General features: G+C 31.1%; 1 protein-coding gene and 1 pseudogene across 2 annotated transcripts; one reads left to right on the top strand and one right to left on the bottom strand.

Moving 5' to 3' along the window:
* Positions 1-244: 244 nt before the first annotated feature.
* Positions 245-930, top strand: LOC111893100 (transcription factor MYB97-like; annotated as a pseudogene).
* A 7,526-nt stretch (positions 931-8,456) lies between these two features.
* Positions 8,457-10,861, bottom strand: LOC111893069 (peroxidase 21). 2 transcript variants are annotated; one of them, XM_023889145.3, is made up of 5 exons: positions 10,725-10,861; positions 10,305-10,453; positions 9,994-10,182; positions 9,720-9,885; positions 8,457-8,980 (listed from the first exon to the last, which is right to left on the bottom strand). In XM_023889145.3, the coding sequence occupies exons 1-5, from the start codon at positions 10,777-10,779 to the stop codon at positions 8,574-8,576; spliced, it is 966 nt and encodes a 321-aa protein (XP_023744913.1). In that variant the 5' UTR covers positions 10,780-10,861; the 3' UTR covers positions 8,457-8,573. The 2 variants fall into 2 exon arrangements, with proteins under 2 accessions (XP_023744913.1, XP_052620570.1); XM_052764610.1 differs by having other exon boundaries at positions 10,806-10,821.
* Positions 10,862-16,640: the final 5,779 nt, after the last annotated feature.

Raw genomic sequence — 16,640 nt, 5'->3', positions numbered from 1 at the left:
ATGGTTGAACTATCTGAGACCAAACATTAAACATGGCGAATTTCCTGATGATGAAGATAAAGTTATATGTGTTTTCTTTGCTAGCATTGGTAGCAGGTACACTTTCTCTTTCAAGATTCTGTATTAAGGGTGATTTTGTGGTATTTAGCATGCAAAAATGGAGATTTTTGTCAAGATCTCTCAGATGTGAATATATATGCAGAAATCTAGAAGTTTGAATAACTTAATGTGCAGGAGGTCAATAATGGCACCACAATTACTAGGAAGAACAGACAATGATATCAAGAACTACTGGAACACAAAGCTGAAAAAGAAGATGATGAACAACTTAATCACCCTACCTGAACTTAGAAAACCTTTTCAACATCTTCAATGTTTCAGTTCTTCAACAAACTACAGCTACCCATCACAATCGATTTTTCAAAAAGTAATATCAATGTTAATGCTCCATTATCATCATCAATATATTCGTCTCCATCATATTTGTACAGTACAAATACTTCTAGCTACCATGATCAAACCTTATCTATCCCATCTAGCCCTACAATTAATGCTGCTAATCGTCAACATCCAGTTCTCCAATCACAAGATCATCGATTTCTCAGTTTGCTTTCCACGGAGACTTATCGGTGGGAGGTAAAAGACAGTTCTACCCTTGTCTTCTTTGGAGGTGATCAAGCCAATTGCAGTTCTAATTCCGATGGGAGCTACCATTATGAGTATCGTAGTAGTGTTGGTGTGTATGATCAACATCGTAACAACTTGAGTGATTCTTACAAGGAATTTAGTGGGCATTATGATAAGGAAAAAGGGTGTTATGAGGATTCTTCATTAGACTCCAGTCTTGAGGAGATCAAACAGAGAGAGAGAGAGAAAGAGAGGGAGGGAGAGAGAGAGAGTACGGTGGGTGGGGGTGGAATTTTTTTTTAAAGTCAAAATAACATTAAAATACTTATAGAAAAAGGGTAAAAGAAATCAAAAGGGCACAACTATCTTTTTTAAGTTTTTTTGGACCAAAAACCCAGAAAAACCTTGATTTTGGACCTTCCATGCAAGTTGAAAACTTTTTGGACCCTATCTAAAATTTTTTGAGTACCACAAGGACCAAATTTGCAGTTTTGTCAGTTAAAAACATAGACGAAAATCCAAATATTTTATCACTATTTGCACAAAGTTGTTTATTTTTAAAGTCTTACATCTCAAAATATGTACAAATGAAAATCGTGTTCGGATTTAAATAAACGAACATAAATAAATTTTGACACGTCAAATGGTTCACAAACAGTTTGCCGGATGTTCAACTCATTTACGACTCTAACATGTTTGAATGACTTCAATCACACAAACTTGGTTAATTTATAAAAGTGAATATATAATAAACCAATTAAAATGATTAAACACTTGTTATAATTTTCGAAAATATTTGAATAGATTTCAAAATAATAATTACTCGTTATGCTGATCGAGATAACGTTCCTCAGTTTTTGAAAATTTACCATTAAAATTATTATAATAAGATTTATATTTTAATATTTTCTAGAGTTACAACAATGTAAACACATATTGATATAACTATAAAACAACAAAAACATATATGATGCTTATGTTATTTCCTTATTAGATTTCATCCCCAAAATTTTTTATTAAAGTATAACCCATCTTTTGAAAAAACAACCCAACATGTTAATAATCAACCTAAGTGTTGTCTTTTTCATCAACAACATATGGAACCTTCAATCCATTCAAGAAATACAAGTGAAGGACCTAATTTCAAAATCAAGTTAAATTTATTTAGAAAACCTTGAGTTTGATATGGTTAGAGTATATTCTTTATGGGTTTTTAGTGCTAGGTTGAGTTCATGTGATTAAATTTCGTGTTAGAGTCTAGGAATTTCATAGAAGTTGGATTTAAAGATTGGAATATGTAAACACGATTGTTTTAATCAAAATAACTCTTTGATTATATGAGAAACTCTCTCAAAACTCACGATATTACAATGTTTTCCAATGATCCTAGCTCGACCTAAAACAATGTATACATATACTCCTAACTACCGACTTGTAATTAGATTACAATTAGGAAACTAGAAACCTACTTTTTTATGTTTTTCTAAAAACTAGGTTGCTATTACTTGGTCCCCAAGTCCTACTTAGGATTCCAACAGGATTAACAAAAAATCCGGTCTAGATAAAAGATTCACTCGATCTTCATATGATTCTTTTTATATTATATAATTATAAATATTGGTCTCGTATGATGACATAGTTCTCTTATGTATAATTAATGTAATTATAAAGTTTTCTTGAATGTCTTAATTGATTTGTATATATTACTGAATATATCTACTTATTAATCTACAGACAAATCTATACAATTCAATGTCGTAATTACCTATCATATTGGCTTATGTTTTCTAAGTGTTTTATCTTGAGGCCTTAGTATGATTGATGAATGTCTTGTGTTGATAACAACACAAATGATTGTGTCTTTTGTTATGACTTTTATAGGAAACTTGATGGGTATTAAAACTCATCACAAATGGTCACTCACAAGTGGGAGAATGTTGGAATATATTCACTAAAATGTGACTTTAGGACCATTTATGAAGTACTATATTTACGTTTTGTGATAATAAGTACACCAATATGACATAATGGATACCCCATCTTTCCTAAATATTACTTCCATTTCATGGAGGTAACTGAAGGTGTATATATATATAATGAGTTCTATGGAAAACAAATAACTAGGGCAACAACTACCGGAACCAATAATCAAATGACACGTATCCATTTATTTCTTCACAAGTAATGTATTGTGAAAGTTATGTGTTGTCATGTTTTCATTGGTTCAAATATGTGTTGCCCTAATCATTCATTTTCCATATAACTCTTCCCTCTATATATATATATATATATATATATATATATATATATATATATATATATATATATATATATATATATATATATATATATATATATATATATATTTTTGTTGTGGCAAAAAGGTGAGAATCGCAAGTTAAGGATTTTTTGATGGTGTCAACATTCAAGAAATATTAAGTGAAGGACCTAATTGCAAAATTAAGATATATTTGTTTACAAAATGTCAAAATCTTGACTTTGATATGGTTAGAGTAGATTCTTAAGATCTGTTCGTGTTTGGGGGTGAGTTCTTGTGATTAAATTTCGTCAAGAGAATGAGAATTTTATAGAAATTGATTAACAAAAGTTTCGGTTTAAATACACGATTGATGCTACATTGGTATGACTTTTTTGAATTATACTTATAAGCATTAGTCTTGAATGGAGATATGGTTTAGATTTATTTAAATGGTGTAAAAAAAGGCAAATTGAAGCTTTGAAATTTTGTAATGGCCACATACCCGTTTTTAATAAAACGGGTCAAGAACGAAACCAATTTTTGTAAAATATGTACTAGTTATGAGACCCGTATATTATACGGGTTAATTAAAACAAAATATTAATATAAACGATTAGATGAAAATTTTATTTGAATTTGAAATTTAAAATAACTGATATGAGAAAAAAACATGCAAAAAATAAATAAATTAAAATTATGTGTTTAGTTATCAGATTTGTATACCAAATGGGTAAATTATAACAAAATGTTAAACACAAAGGTTTAAACTTTAAATTTATTTGAAATTGAAATTAAAATTTAGAATTTGAAATTTGAAATTAATAGTCATTATAGTAGGTTTAATTTATAGAAACTAAATTAATGATATATTGGAAATGAAAAATGAAATAATAACAAGTGTAAAATAAATATATCTCAAAATTATGACAAAATGACATGTGGTCAATTGAATGTGAGAATGACAAGTGGCAAAATCATTCTTATTTATTAAGATAGATGGGGGAATACCGAGTTAAATTTGATTTTTTAGAAGATTAATAAAAATTTGGTTGGTAGATTGTTGGCAAGGGACAAAGCTAGGATACCTTGGGTGTGGTCTCCTTTTTATTTTTATTTTTCCTTTTATTTTTTTCTGTTTATTTAGTTTACTTTTAATATTAACTGTCTTGTGAAAATTGCACAAATCCCCTAACTTTGGTCTATTTATTTTGTGCCATCCGAAGTTATTTTTGGTGGCTGAAATTTTCGAAAATTACCAAGTGGATTTATGAGATCTTTAAAATTGTGTTAGACAATATAATTAAATTATTATTTATAGGATATTATCGGGTAGTCAATATTTGGCTGAAACTATATTTTTGCTTATAGAAAAACACAATTTATGGTTTTCGGGTATAGTTTTCGTAACTTAAATTGATAAACCTTTACTAGAATGGTTTAAAATTCTCACTCAAATCATATAATACGTGATTGAGGTTTTTGTAATAATCGATGATGTGTTTTTCAAGGATTGAAGTGTAAAAAATTACTCATAGAAATAATTAGACTAAGATGTTCAAATATATGAGGCGAGGAACTCGACCAAAAGTGGGAGATAAGGAATATCCAGTAGTAGTGACATCAAAAAAGATTTTGATCAAATATAATAACATAGACCTGGAAAACTGGTTCGTGTCAATTTGGATTCTTGTCAGGTCGGGTTCTTGTCGTATTGATTCGGGTTTTTGAGCAACATTAAGCAAGCCCAAACTTTAAACAAACAATAAAATGCTACAGTTAACAAAGAGCACATGCATAAGATGTGTTTATTCAAAAGTTCAAGGGTTTTTGTATAATATTAAGGCTAATGGAGGATAAACATATAGGGCAACATAGATCAAGATATCATGGGGGAAAGAAAGATTTGAATATTGGCAGCAAAGAGGCAATAATGGTTGTTCAAGACATTATTTTATTTAACGGTTTCTTAAAAAATTAAATTTTACCCTAACATAGGAGTTTGGTGGTCTCTTAAAAAAAAGTACTCAATTTTACCCTAACATGTGAATATTTGGAGTCAATTTCACCACTAGAACACGAATTTCAACTTTTTAAACAAAACAATTACTAATTTCATAACAAAAAGAACGAACAATTTCACCAAAACAATTAACAATTTAACAAAAAACAGCTGATTTCATAAATCATAGACTCAAAAAAAGATTAATACTTAGTTGTTTCATTCTAGGTTTAGAAAGAGGTCTCAAATTCGGATCGTATGATCCTTCAATAAATTGAAAAAGGTTCCAATTTTACCCCTAACATGTTAATATTTCAACAAGTAAGCAGATAAGCAATACAACAATTCAAGAACTAATTTCAAACAAAACATCTAGTTAACTACTAATTTCACAAAAAACAACTAATAATTTCACCAAAACAATTACTAATTCAATAAAGAAAGTAAGAAACAATTAATTTAATAAATCATAAACATAATAAAAGACAAATAAAATGTCAATTTGTTTCAATTTATCTCTAATGAATTTGAATATCACAATAGCGGATATAGTAATGATTCAATAGGTCATGTCCACTTATTTTTCTTTGATTGATCTATAATCTTTACAATGGAATTCATTGGCCTAGCTAATTGAAAATATGAAGATTTGATGATTCAACATATGCCTTATTATTATTATTCATGATAGCTATAACTAATATACTCTAACAACTAATATATAACTCATTAGACGATAATATTATACAGTTTGGTTACTTTTTTTATTACTCTTAAGAATATCGTTATTTTTCTTTCAAATATGAATACTATGATTGGAAAAAAATACAAAACCCCTAATCGGATTTGAACCGAAGGCATGCCGACCAGATTAAATCAATAAATTAAAAAATCTGATGAATCAACTAAGCATTGGGTTTATATTTTATAGACTATAGTTAATGAATATTTTTAGATCATGATTCTATTTGGACTACAATTCCATATCAGAAGAATTCTCAAATTTCTTTCTAGGCCAGATTATAGTTATCGAGAAAAATCCTTATCTTATCTATCTATTACAAATAGAAATCAATAAACACTATTTTTTAAGTTGTTTGTATACTGTATACCCCTAAAATCTTTCAATATCGGATTGAAGATTTAGAGGAAGCTCAAAATCGGATTAGAGACTTGAATGAAAGTCAAAATATCGGATTGAAGATTTAGAGGAAGCTCAAAATCGGATTAGAGACTTGAATGAAAGTCAAATTTGGATATGAGATGATTGATGCATGTGTAATTTTTTTTTTCCTTCCTTACTTCCTGTCGAAGCTGCTCTTTTCTTTCTTTATTCTTTTGCTACTTCATTTTTTTTTCTGCCGTATACACACAAACAAAGAAGGCTGTGGAGTGTCAAGTGTGGACATATTATTAATGGTTTGGGCTTGTTTATATCTATGGGTTATAGAAATAAAATAAATTGGGTTAAACTTTTATAAAATTTGGGCTTATTTTTTGTGCACCATATTTATTTATATTGGACCTAATAGTAGTTTGCACAATATTTTTTGTACTTGTATAATAATATAACTTTTTTCTTATTCTTTTGAGACGAAATCGAGAAGTGGTTCCGGATTGCCCATGACACCTACCAGTTTCGGCACTGCGACCAACACCGTTGAACACTTAAGGGTATGAATTTCCAAGTGTTAGGATACTTTCTCTAAGTATTTGTCGAATGTATGAAGAGTGTATTGTGACCAGTGGGAATGAGAATTGGAATTTTACCCAATTGTCTATGGATATTTATAATTCTTGAGCGTGATGGATGAGTTGTGCCAAGAGGGAATTGAAACGAACAATTGGTGCTTTATCTGGAATTCTGGATATTTGAAACGTTCTCGAAATTGTGTCATTAAGTGAAATGTGTTGTCAAGTTATTCTGTGTTAGAAAGCATGATAAAACAATTATATTTCAAATGATAGACATGTACATGTATGAAACCACGACCTTACTACACTCTAAGCTTAACCATTTTAATTTTAATTTTTTGCAACCCATGAAGTTATATACCTAAGGAAAACTACAACGCTAAAGAGAATTTTATCAGTTAGGCTTTGAAGATAGCCTGATCAAAGAGAAAATTTATGCATTTGATATCATATTTTACCGATATATATTCTTGGTGTTTTTTTATTGCGTTGCAGTGAGAATTCATTTAGCAAAAAATCTTGGGCTAAGCTGTATTAAAGTGTTTGAAAATTTGTTACTCACATAAGATGTTGAAGGTTTAAGTCCCAATATGGACAAAACAAGTAGTTTATGAGTAGGATTTAAAAAATATATGTGCTGTCCATTCAAAAAGAAAAAATCAACGGTTTTTTGCGATATTATCTTGAGGACTTCTAAATTTTATCATGGGTTTTAAATAATTAAGTTTTGTGAGTTACACATAATATCAGATACAAGGATTAAGTAATTAGAAGCCTCCTCTTAAACCTAGATGTAAGAAATGAAGTCACGAGATGACCAAGATTGCACGTATCCCATTCTATTTTTTAGAAAACATTTTTAGTAAAATATTTGTAAAAAGATTCTTTCAGTCCTCAACTTGAGTTCAAACGCACACCGTGCTAGCATGAATTCTCAAATTAGGGCTTTAATATCAATCTGTAACGTTCAAAAAATATATAGTAAAATTTTTCATTTTTAAATATAATAAAACCAATCTAAGTATCATTTCAAACCATAGGATAATCAAAAGATGAGTTTAAAGTCCAAATCAAATATCAAAGTAAACATCATAAAACTCAATAATACGCAATCTCCAGTGAATGCAATGCAATGCAATCAGGTCATGCTCTTCCTCAAGCTACAAAAACAACTTAAAGTTTGTTATATGAATGAAGTTTTTGTGAATCAAAATATTTGATTGTATTTTAATTAAATTGATAATTGGTTTTGATTTCCAATCAATTATGTTGTAAATTTTATATATTAATATATCATTTCGATATTATTTTATGTTCCGTAGAAAACTGAATTAAACATAATATGAAAATTGTTTTACGAATAAACATTTATATTTATTAAAAAAAGTGGAATTTTTTTCATAAACCTTATATGTATTTAAAATTTCTATGTACATTTCAAATCACGTTTGATAATTAATTGATTCATTAAAATTTAATGTTAATTATAATGGTTAATCATTAAATTTAATTATATTAATTTATTTTATGTAATATATTTGCTATAATTTAAATAAGCATGGTTTTAACGTTGCGCAACACACATAAATTTGCCTAGTTTACAAGTAAATGATTCAAGAAAAATCTTTGTTAAATTGTTAATAGAATAAAAAAATGCAAATTCAAATTATTTTATAAGATAAAAATTATTTTACACAAACTCAACAAATATGAATATGATAAGGGTTAAATGATTTAATTCGTGTAAAACCATAATGTTGTTAATACTACTTTGGTCCTAAATATTAAATAAAACGAACTTATATACTTCATACAAAAAAAAGCATTTTATTGCATAAACTAGAAAACGAAAAAACCAAAAAAGATGAAACCACGTTGCAAAAAACAAGCATTTAGCCCATTCTTTCATATTAGTGACATAACCTTACTTATATCACATAAAAAGATAAACATTACCAGAAATGGTCGAGAAATTACACAAGTTGGGTATTTTTAGTTATGATTTACAAAACGACAATCTTTTCGCACCTCGCCTTCTTCCTCGCTTATCGGGTTGTTCTCTGACAAAGTGAGAAGAGCCTTAGCAAACTGATCATGAAAGTAATCATTATCAGCTGCCATTTTGTCAACATATGGAGATGTGATCGGGTTCGAAACAAGTTGTTGATCAACGATAAGCAGTCCCTTGTTATTTTTGATGTTCTTGTAGTACATGTTGTCTAAAATCATTGGTGTTTGTAGGTCACTCCTCGAGTATTCCACTGCAAGCGGGTTTGGGTCAGGATGGGGACAACGACGCTTGAGATACTCAGCAAAGTTCGGGTCTAACGTCGGGTCAGCAGTTGGATAGAGTCTATCAACAAGGTTGATGCAGTGGACCCTACCTACTGAGTGAGCACCTGCCATAAACGAAATGACTATTATATCATACTAATACTTTGTTTAATCATATTCGTTGTTCTTTTTATATTTATTTAATCATAAGCCCATTATGTGTCTATGTGAGGTAAATAAGAAATTTAGCAGTTTATGGATCGAGAAATTGATTGGTTACCAATGAGCTTCCCTAATTGGGAAAATCCCAACAATATCATTGTCATTTGTCATGCATTGAACTCACGTTATATGTTTTATCCCAAACTCCAAATATGTCACTTTGTGCTTATGTCACGTTGTGCTTGCTCCCGTGAAGGCACATTTATTGATTTTGGTGTCTTTGGGACATTTCTATAATGATTATCGATTTTATCATATAATATTTAGTGAACATGAGTACCTAAATTTTGTTTCAATACGTCTCTTTTTGTTCAAGGAAATTTTTGATAATTCAAGATATGTACTCTAGGGTGGTGTTGACCATATCGTGTGGAGTAATTACACCTTTTTCAATAATTTGAAACTGTATTATTGTGTCTCTAATATTTCAAAATTTTAGAAAACAACTATTCTAACAACTATTCTTTTCTATACCCAATCTCATAAAATATTACAAAGATCAATTAATTTAGCTACCATTATTAAAGAAAGTATCTTATATATACTACGTTTTTATACCTTCTAAAACTTGATTCGTATGCAAATGAATATGATGTTAATATAAAACTTAAAAAAAAAAAAAAAAAGTAAATATAAAATTACCTAGGAGAGCGACTGTTCCTTCAACATCAATCCCTACGGACTGAAAGCGATCAAGAACATACAACATGCTATCGTTATGGTTAGGTAGCATAGCATCGATTATTGCAAGATGACTTTCCTTGCTATCTTTTCGCCCAGTTTTCATCTCAATATGAGGTCCTCCTAGCTGCATGACACAAATAAATTAATAAATTAACACCAAAAATATAAATATGAATCAAGATTTATATTGAGTATTTACAAAGAAAGATTAGAATAATTACAATTTACATACCATAACAATACCATCTCTAGCGGCAAGTGCAACAAGATCAGCACAAGAAACAGTCATGGGACATGAAGATTCAAGAGCATCTTTGATTGTGTTAATGTACTTGAAATTCCTCATTCCCATGTTTCTTTTTGATATCTTTTCTGATTGGATTCCATTTATGCTCTCCAATAATATTGATGCATCACATGACTGTTATTTCAGTTTATTAATTAGTGTATAATGTATAATTATATATAAGGTTATATATATTTTCTTGAATTTCATAAATTTGACTCTAAGAAAATAAGGGTTAACAAGTAAATAAGTTGTACCTTAACCATGCAATCATGGAAGAGAGTTCTTAACCAAGAAACAGCGGTGTTTCCATGCTCTTTATACAAAGTTATAACAGTTTGTTTCACGATTTCTTCAGCGTTTGGACAACTTTCTGAGTAGTAATTCAGTTGTAATTCACTATGACCTTCAAGAAACAATATTAACTATGTAAATATAAACCATATTAGTGACAATCGTAAAATTTATAATTTATGTATGTTAATACTGGTTTTCACGAAACAAACATAACAACATATGGAAGTAGATCTCTACTAAACAAAGCCAAAAATAATGCATTAAAAGTTAAAACACCCTTTTTTGCTTCTAAGACAGTAATTGAAACCTTCTAAAAATAAAAACTTTATCATGGTTGCATAAAGTAAAAGCAAGAGTGGGGTAGAAGTTAATAAGAATACCAGAATAAAAATGGAGGACAAAGAGAAAGATGCAAAGTAGTTTATGAGATGCCATAAGTTCAATGCTTTATAAGGTTGTACCTTTGAACAAGTATCTGAACTATCTAACCATCTTTATATAGGGGAGTCTTTGCAAGTGCAACTGAAAATTACAAGCATGCAAAGCTTGTCCACTTAGCCTATCTCTTTGACTTTGTTGTCCTATCCACTACTCATCCGAAACTAGTTGTTAAAATGCCATTCAATAAATAATAAGTCAGGTTTGAAAATTGAAAGATGTTATTAGTTTATATTGTGGGCCATGCTTCTGTTTTGAAGAAAAAGCGAAATTCTTTTTGGTTTATGTGAATGAAAATTTTTCTTTTTTCATACGTGCTAGAGAATGCAAAGAATCAACATGTTACCCGAAGATGTTAAGCTTGATATATATATATATATATATATATATATATATATATATATATATATATATATATATATATATATATATATATATATATATATATATATATATATGGGGTGGTTTAAAATCTTGAATATATATTTAATATGTAAATAAATGGATTCCATAGATATCTTGCATGATATCAAAGAGGCTTGTTTAAGTTACTTGTGGTTTAACATTAGAGTCTATCCTTAGGCTATCCGGAGTTGTAGTTGTTCCACGCGTGAAATGCTGAGCTAGATCGCTGGAGACGCGTGAACATCCCTAGGGTGGGTGGGTTGGGTGTGACACGGGTGGTAAGACGAAAGACGACGTCCAATATGATTGGCTAGCCTTTGTATTCGACCGTTGCTCAATTTCGACCGTTTCAAGCATTTAAAAACAATCAATTCATTATTTCTTTAATTTCTTTCTTTATATACGTTCATTTTACACATAATTTTCAAACTAAAACACACACACACACACACACTCTTTCAAAACAAACACATATATTCAACAAAAAACACTCTCCTCTCATATATTTTTTATCTTCTACATATGGATCCAAATCAAAATACCTCACCCACTCCAAACACAACAAACAAAATTATCAACAATGGTAAACCATTTGCCAACCAAAAAGCGTGGGAAGCTTGTCGTAATGATTCAAAATGGATCATTTATCCGGAAACGACATTCAATATCCACCACCGACTCCAACAAAAGGCAAGAACTTCCGAGTCGGACATTGGTGTTAGTATCGACCTCAATGATGAGTTCGACGCCACCGAGGGGGAGGGTCCATTAGACGTCCAACTTCGTTGACCACCGGGAAGGGACAAAGCAAGAAAGGAGGTGTCTTCAAGCGGAAAATCAACCAACGAGGACATTGTAACACTCGGTTTCGAATAGTTTCACCGTTAGGGGTCGTGGCCCGGTCATTAGTCATCATAAGGCTTTGGGCTTTGGGGAAGAAAGTATTTGGCCCTTTTTGGATGTGGGTGTTATAGTCTAAGTGATCCGGGTGTTCGTTTGTGTTTCGGAGGTCAAGGGTATAATCGTAATTTGATAATTTGGTCCTTAGGAATTTTGGGTTTTTGTTCGGAAAGTTCTTAGGCGGAGGTGAGTTGATAGAGATGTAGGGATTCTCGTCATCCTTTTGTGGATATAAATTTCGTTGGAAACAGACTTATAAAGAAGAAGTTATGTCAGTTTAAAGTTTTGGCAAGTTTTGCCCTTGGTGGAATAAGTTCGCAGATTGGTCTCGTATGCAGTGCTAAGGAACATGTGGGAGGGCCAGGTATGCGCGGCGTACCTAATGGTACGCCCTGCGTAATGGGTTGAGTGCCAAACCATAATTTTAAGGGTTTGGGCATTATATAAACATCATTATAACCTCAAGGCTTTCTCATTTATCAGCCTCTATTATCCTAAAACCCTAATTTCGAACCCTAGCCTCCTCCAAGAGTGTTATGAGCTCATTGGGTGCATCTTTGGTAGGTTTTGGTGAATATTCAATAAGTGGAAGCTTGGTGCAAGGTGGTGGATCAAGGGAAGGCTTGTGGATCTTGACTCTCTACTCCATTTCCAGGTCATTAGAGGTATAAAGCTTTATCCTAGCTCATTATAAGCTTAAATCTAACATTATATGAGTTTTGGTCCCATTTTGGTCTCATGGGTGAGATCTAGTGGTTTGACACCACTTCAGGAGCTTTGAATTGCTACTCTTAGTATTTTCGAGGTTATTAGTTTATAAAGATGCTTGCTTGATGTTTAAGGATGGACCATGCATGTGTTAAGGTGGTTATTATGGATCTTAAAGGATTAATTTGGATGTTGGGTCCCATTAAGACATGCAAACTGATAAAGTTTCCAACTTTATCAGTTAAGAGCTTATTTGGAAGGTTTCATGAGGTATTGGGGCTAAGTGCTTAAGGAATTAAGTCATAAGTTGATTTTGGAGAAATAGAGACTACGCCCCGCGTACTGAAGATTTTGGGAGTACGCCTAGCGTAAATGGCCAGTGCCATTTTGGGCTTGTTTGACATTTTTGGACTTTGGGATTTGGTTTTGGGTCTTGGGCTTTGAGAGTTAGACTTCTTGGACTAAGGATTTGCTTTTGGAATTGGACTCCTCCTTGGACTAGATTATGGGCTTTCCTTGTTGGTCCTTTATGGGCCTAATGGATTTGGGTCTTAGTGGGCCCAATGGGCTTAGGCCATTAGTAGGCCTGGTTAGTTGGGCCATATTTGGGCCTTGTGCTTGGGTGTTTAGTTATTGATTATGGTTTTGGGTTGTTTGGCTCAATTCAGGAGCCGGTTCACAGTAACAGCAGCAGTGTAGTGAGTCTCCTCACTAAGTTTAGCGGGTCGAAGATACCAATGTCGGCCCATGGTTTGCTATGTAGAGTTTTAGATGTCTGCGTGACTCTTGCATGTGTATGTGTTGTATGCTTACTGGGCAGGGGCCCGATGGTTATTTTGTATGCTAGTATCAGGTATGCATATATGATTTGTATGTGGGCGCCTGATGATTGTGCAGTATGCTACTATCTTTGTGATTTTCGCATGTGTTTGAATGCTATATGATTATATGGTTATATGTTTAGTGGGCGGGGCCCGTTATGAGAGTGTGATCGAGGCCAGTTATTCGAGTTTGGGCGGGGCCAGTTATGTGATAAGTTACATATGGTATGTGGTATCTTGGGGAACTCACTAAGCTTTATACTTACAGTTTTCAGTTTTTGTTTCAGGTACTTCTGGTTTCAAAAAGGAAGAGTTCGGGTTGACTGCATGACACAGACACATTTTATGTTTTGCGTTTGACTTTGTTCTGGGATTTATACTCTGATTGTAATGTATCGGTTTTGAAACAAGTAATTGATGATACTTCTTTTATAATTAAAAATGAAATTTTATGTCATTATTTTTGGGATGTTAGAGACGTACTAGCGGAGAAAATAGACAAAACTCTAAGTTTTTTAGAAAGAAAATTTGAATCAACGGAGGAAGCTTATCGGCGAAAAATGACACTCATCGATCTACAAATTGTAAACACGGTACTGCTTCCGGATCTCAACCCGGAAAATTTAAACACATTTTTAAAAATTCAACATGTGATTTTCTATGTTTTTATATTTTTTTTAGTAATTTAGCTTTAATTTTTTATTTTGTTAGGTTTAATTTTCTATGTTTTTTAATTAATGTAAAATATTTTATTCTATTTTAAATTATGTTTTTTATTTAGTTTAATCATAAAAAAAATATTGTGGAGTGGTAACCATTTCCAATGTATAGTGAGTTGTGGTGACTTGGTAATGGAGTAACCATTTCCAATGTATAGTGAGTTTGTGGTGACTTGGTGGTGGAGCTGGTGTCGTTGAGTTAACAATACTTTTCTAATGGTTCGGCTGTGACCACTCCCCAAAGTCTTATCGAACCTTTGTTTTTATGGAGTGCTGAAAGCTATCTCTCTCTCTCTCTCTCTCTCTCTCTCTCTCTCTACATTTTTAAAAAGATTAGGATTCACAACCGATTTTAATAATAATAATAATAATAATAATAATAATAATAATAATAATAATAAATCACATTTTTTTATGTACAACACGAAAAGCTCATTGCATACACACTTGGGTTTCCCTAGTATTTTGTATTAACAAATATGAATATAAAATAAAAAATATACTTAATATATAAAGAAGTAAGTGAGTGGAGAAATTATATATATGGAAATTAAAAAGAAAATCAATTAGTAGTTGATTTTGGCGATTTGGGAGGTTCTTGAAATGATTAGAAAGACGCCAAGACGGCCGCCCCACCAACCGTTCTTCGGTTTAAAAAATTAAATGCCTTTTGAGGAACAAATATGCAAAAACCAAATCGTCACAAATAATTGTTGATTTGAATCTAGTTTAAGATTCTAAAAACAAACAAGTAGATTACAATTGTAATTTTTTTGAAAGAACATATCAAATTATATATAAATTTAAAAATTAACTTGAGTGATTGTTTGTACTTGAATACTACGTAACACAAACATCTAAGAAGCTAAGACTGTTTCCCAAAATATAGTGTTGGATCACATTAAGTTTTGAAGTCGTCTCAATATTTCTTAGGTCTATATCAATTATCAGAAACATAAAATCAATATTTTCAGTTATTATATTTTATAAAATAAACAAACTAAAATATTTAAAACACCAAGGGTTTACTTTTTGGAAAACAACATAGTTGGATAAGAACAAACTCCAACCTTTGAATGTGCAATCCCTAATTAGGTCACAATACATGCTTTGGTCCAATTGTGGAATTCATCATTCACAACACCGAGATAAGTAGTCAATGAAATTGCACACTATTAAATATCAGAGTTATAATATGATTTTACTTCATTTACAATAATACAGTAGTTATATATCCCAACAATATTTTCAATAACATCTTATTTGTCATTTGTTTATGTCACTTTTAAAAAGCAACAACAATTAGGGTTTCATATAACAGATGCATCATTTTGGACGTGCCACGACCATAATACTTCACTCGTTTTGATTTTCAAAATTCAGAAATTTATATGGGCTGTTATGTAAGGGGATGGCCCATATTAAGTCCCAATATAAGGCCCATTACTTATATTAATCTTTATATATGGGTTAGTCAAGTTACGTAATAACTGAAATTCGTATTCGATCTGTCACCACTAATTTTAACTTGATATTAAAGTATTATAAGAATAAGCCAATTTTAGAATGAGATATTAATAAAAAGGACCCTAGTCGAGATATCCAATGAACTTATCTGCAATGTATATGGGTTTTTGTTTAAAATACGTATTAATCGAGTGTTTGTCAATAGTTAGGTTTGGATACACACTTATATTTGGGTTATGTAGCATTAGTTTGTTAGAATTGAGTGTCTATGATATTTATCGTAGTCGGGACCTGGAAAACTAGCCCAAAACACATGTTCGGAACACTAACCTTTTTTTTACAATGAACTATTTTGGAACACTTATTCTGAAATATTTTGTGCTAAATTGTTGTACTTATTTCAACATGATTGTATGTACGAAACTTCAATAAACATGACATACAAACCTAAACCGGGTCAGAAAGTTATTGCGAAGCTACAAACTACCCTGGCACATGAGCTGCTATTTAGGGAGTCATGCTTTGAGATATGGGTAATAATTAAGTTGTCGGATAGTATTTTTAACTAACAGGAAACAACACAATGTCGTGTTTTGTTTACTAATATGAAGCGACCAAATTAAAACACAATAAAACAACCAACGTGACAAACACAAATAAATAAAATAAAATAAACCTTTATTATCTTTAATTCATAATTAGTCTTATAAAACACGACAAACATGTATTAATATTGTGTCATTTTCGTATCGAATCTTGAATACGAACATTCAAATGAATTTAAATTTCAATTTTGTCTCAATTTCATTTCATGTCGTATATTTTTGTCGTGTCTTAT

This window comes from Lactuca sativa, chromosome 6, assembly GCF_002870075.4.
Source record: "Lactuca sativa cultivar Salinas chromosome 6, Lsat_Salinas_v11, whole genome shotgun sequence".
Classification (NCBI taxonomy): Eukaryota; Viridiplantae; Streptophyta; class Magnoliopsida; order Asterales; family Asteraceae; genus Lactuca; species Lactuca sativa.
The sequence above is the reverse complement of the archived record's forward strand: the minus strand, read 5'-3'. Positions and strand labels throughout refer to the sequence as shown.

Coding starts and splice junctions, on each gene's coding strand:
- LOC111893069 (XM_023889145.3), bottom strand. CDS start 10,779: ATGGCATCTCATAAACTACTTTGCATCTTTCTCTTTGTCCTCCATTTT. Junction 10,454..10,724: donor TGTCCTCCATTTTTATTCTG/GTATTCTTATTA, acceptor TGTTTCTTGAAG/GTCATAGTGAATTACAACTG. Junction 10,183..10,304: donor TCCATGATTGCATGGTTAAG/GTACAACTTATT, acceptor CTGAAATAACAG/TCATGTGATGCATCAATATT.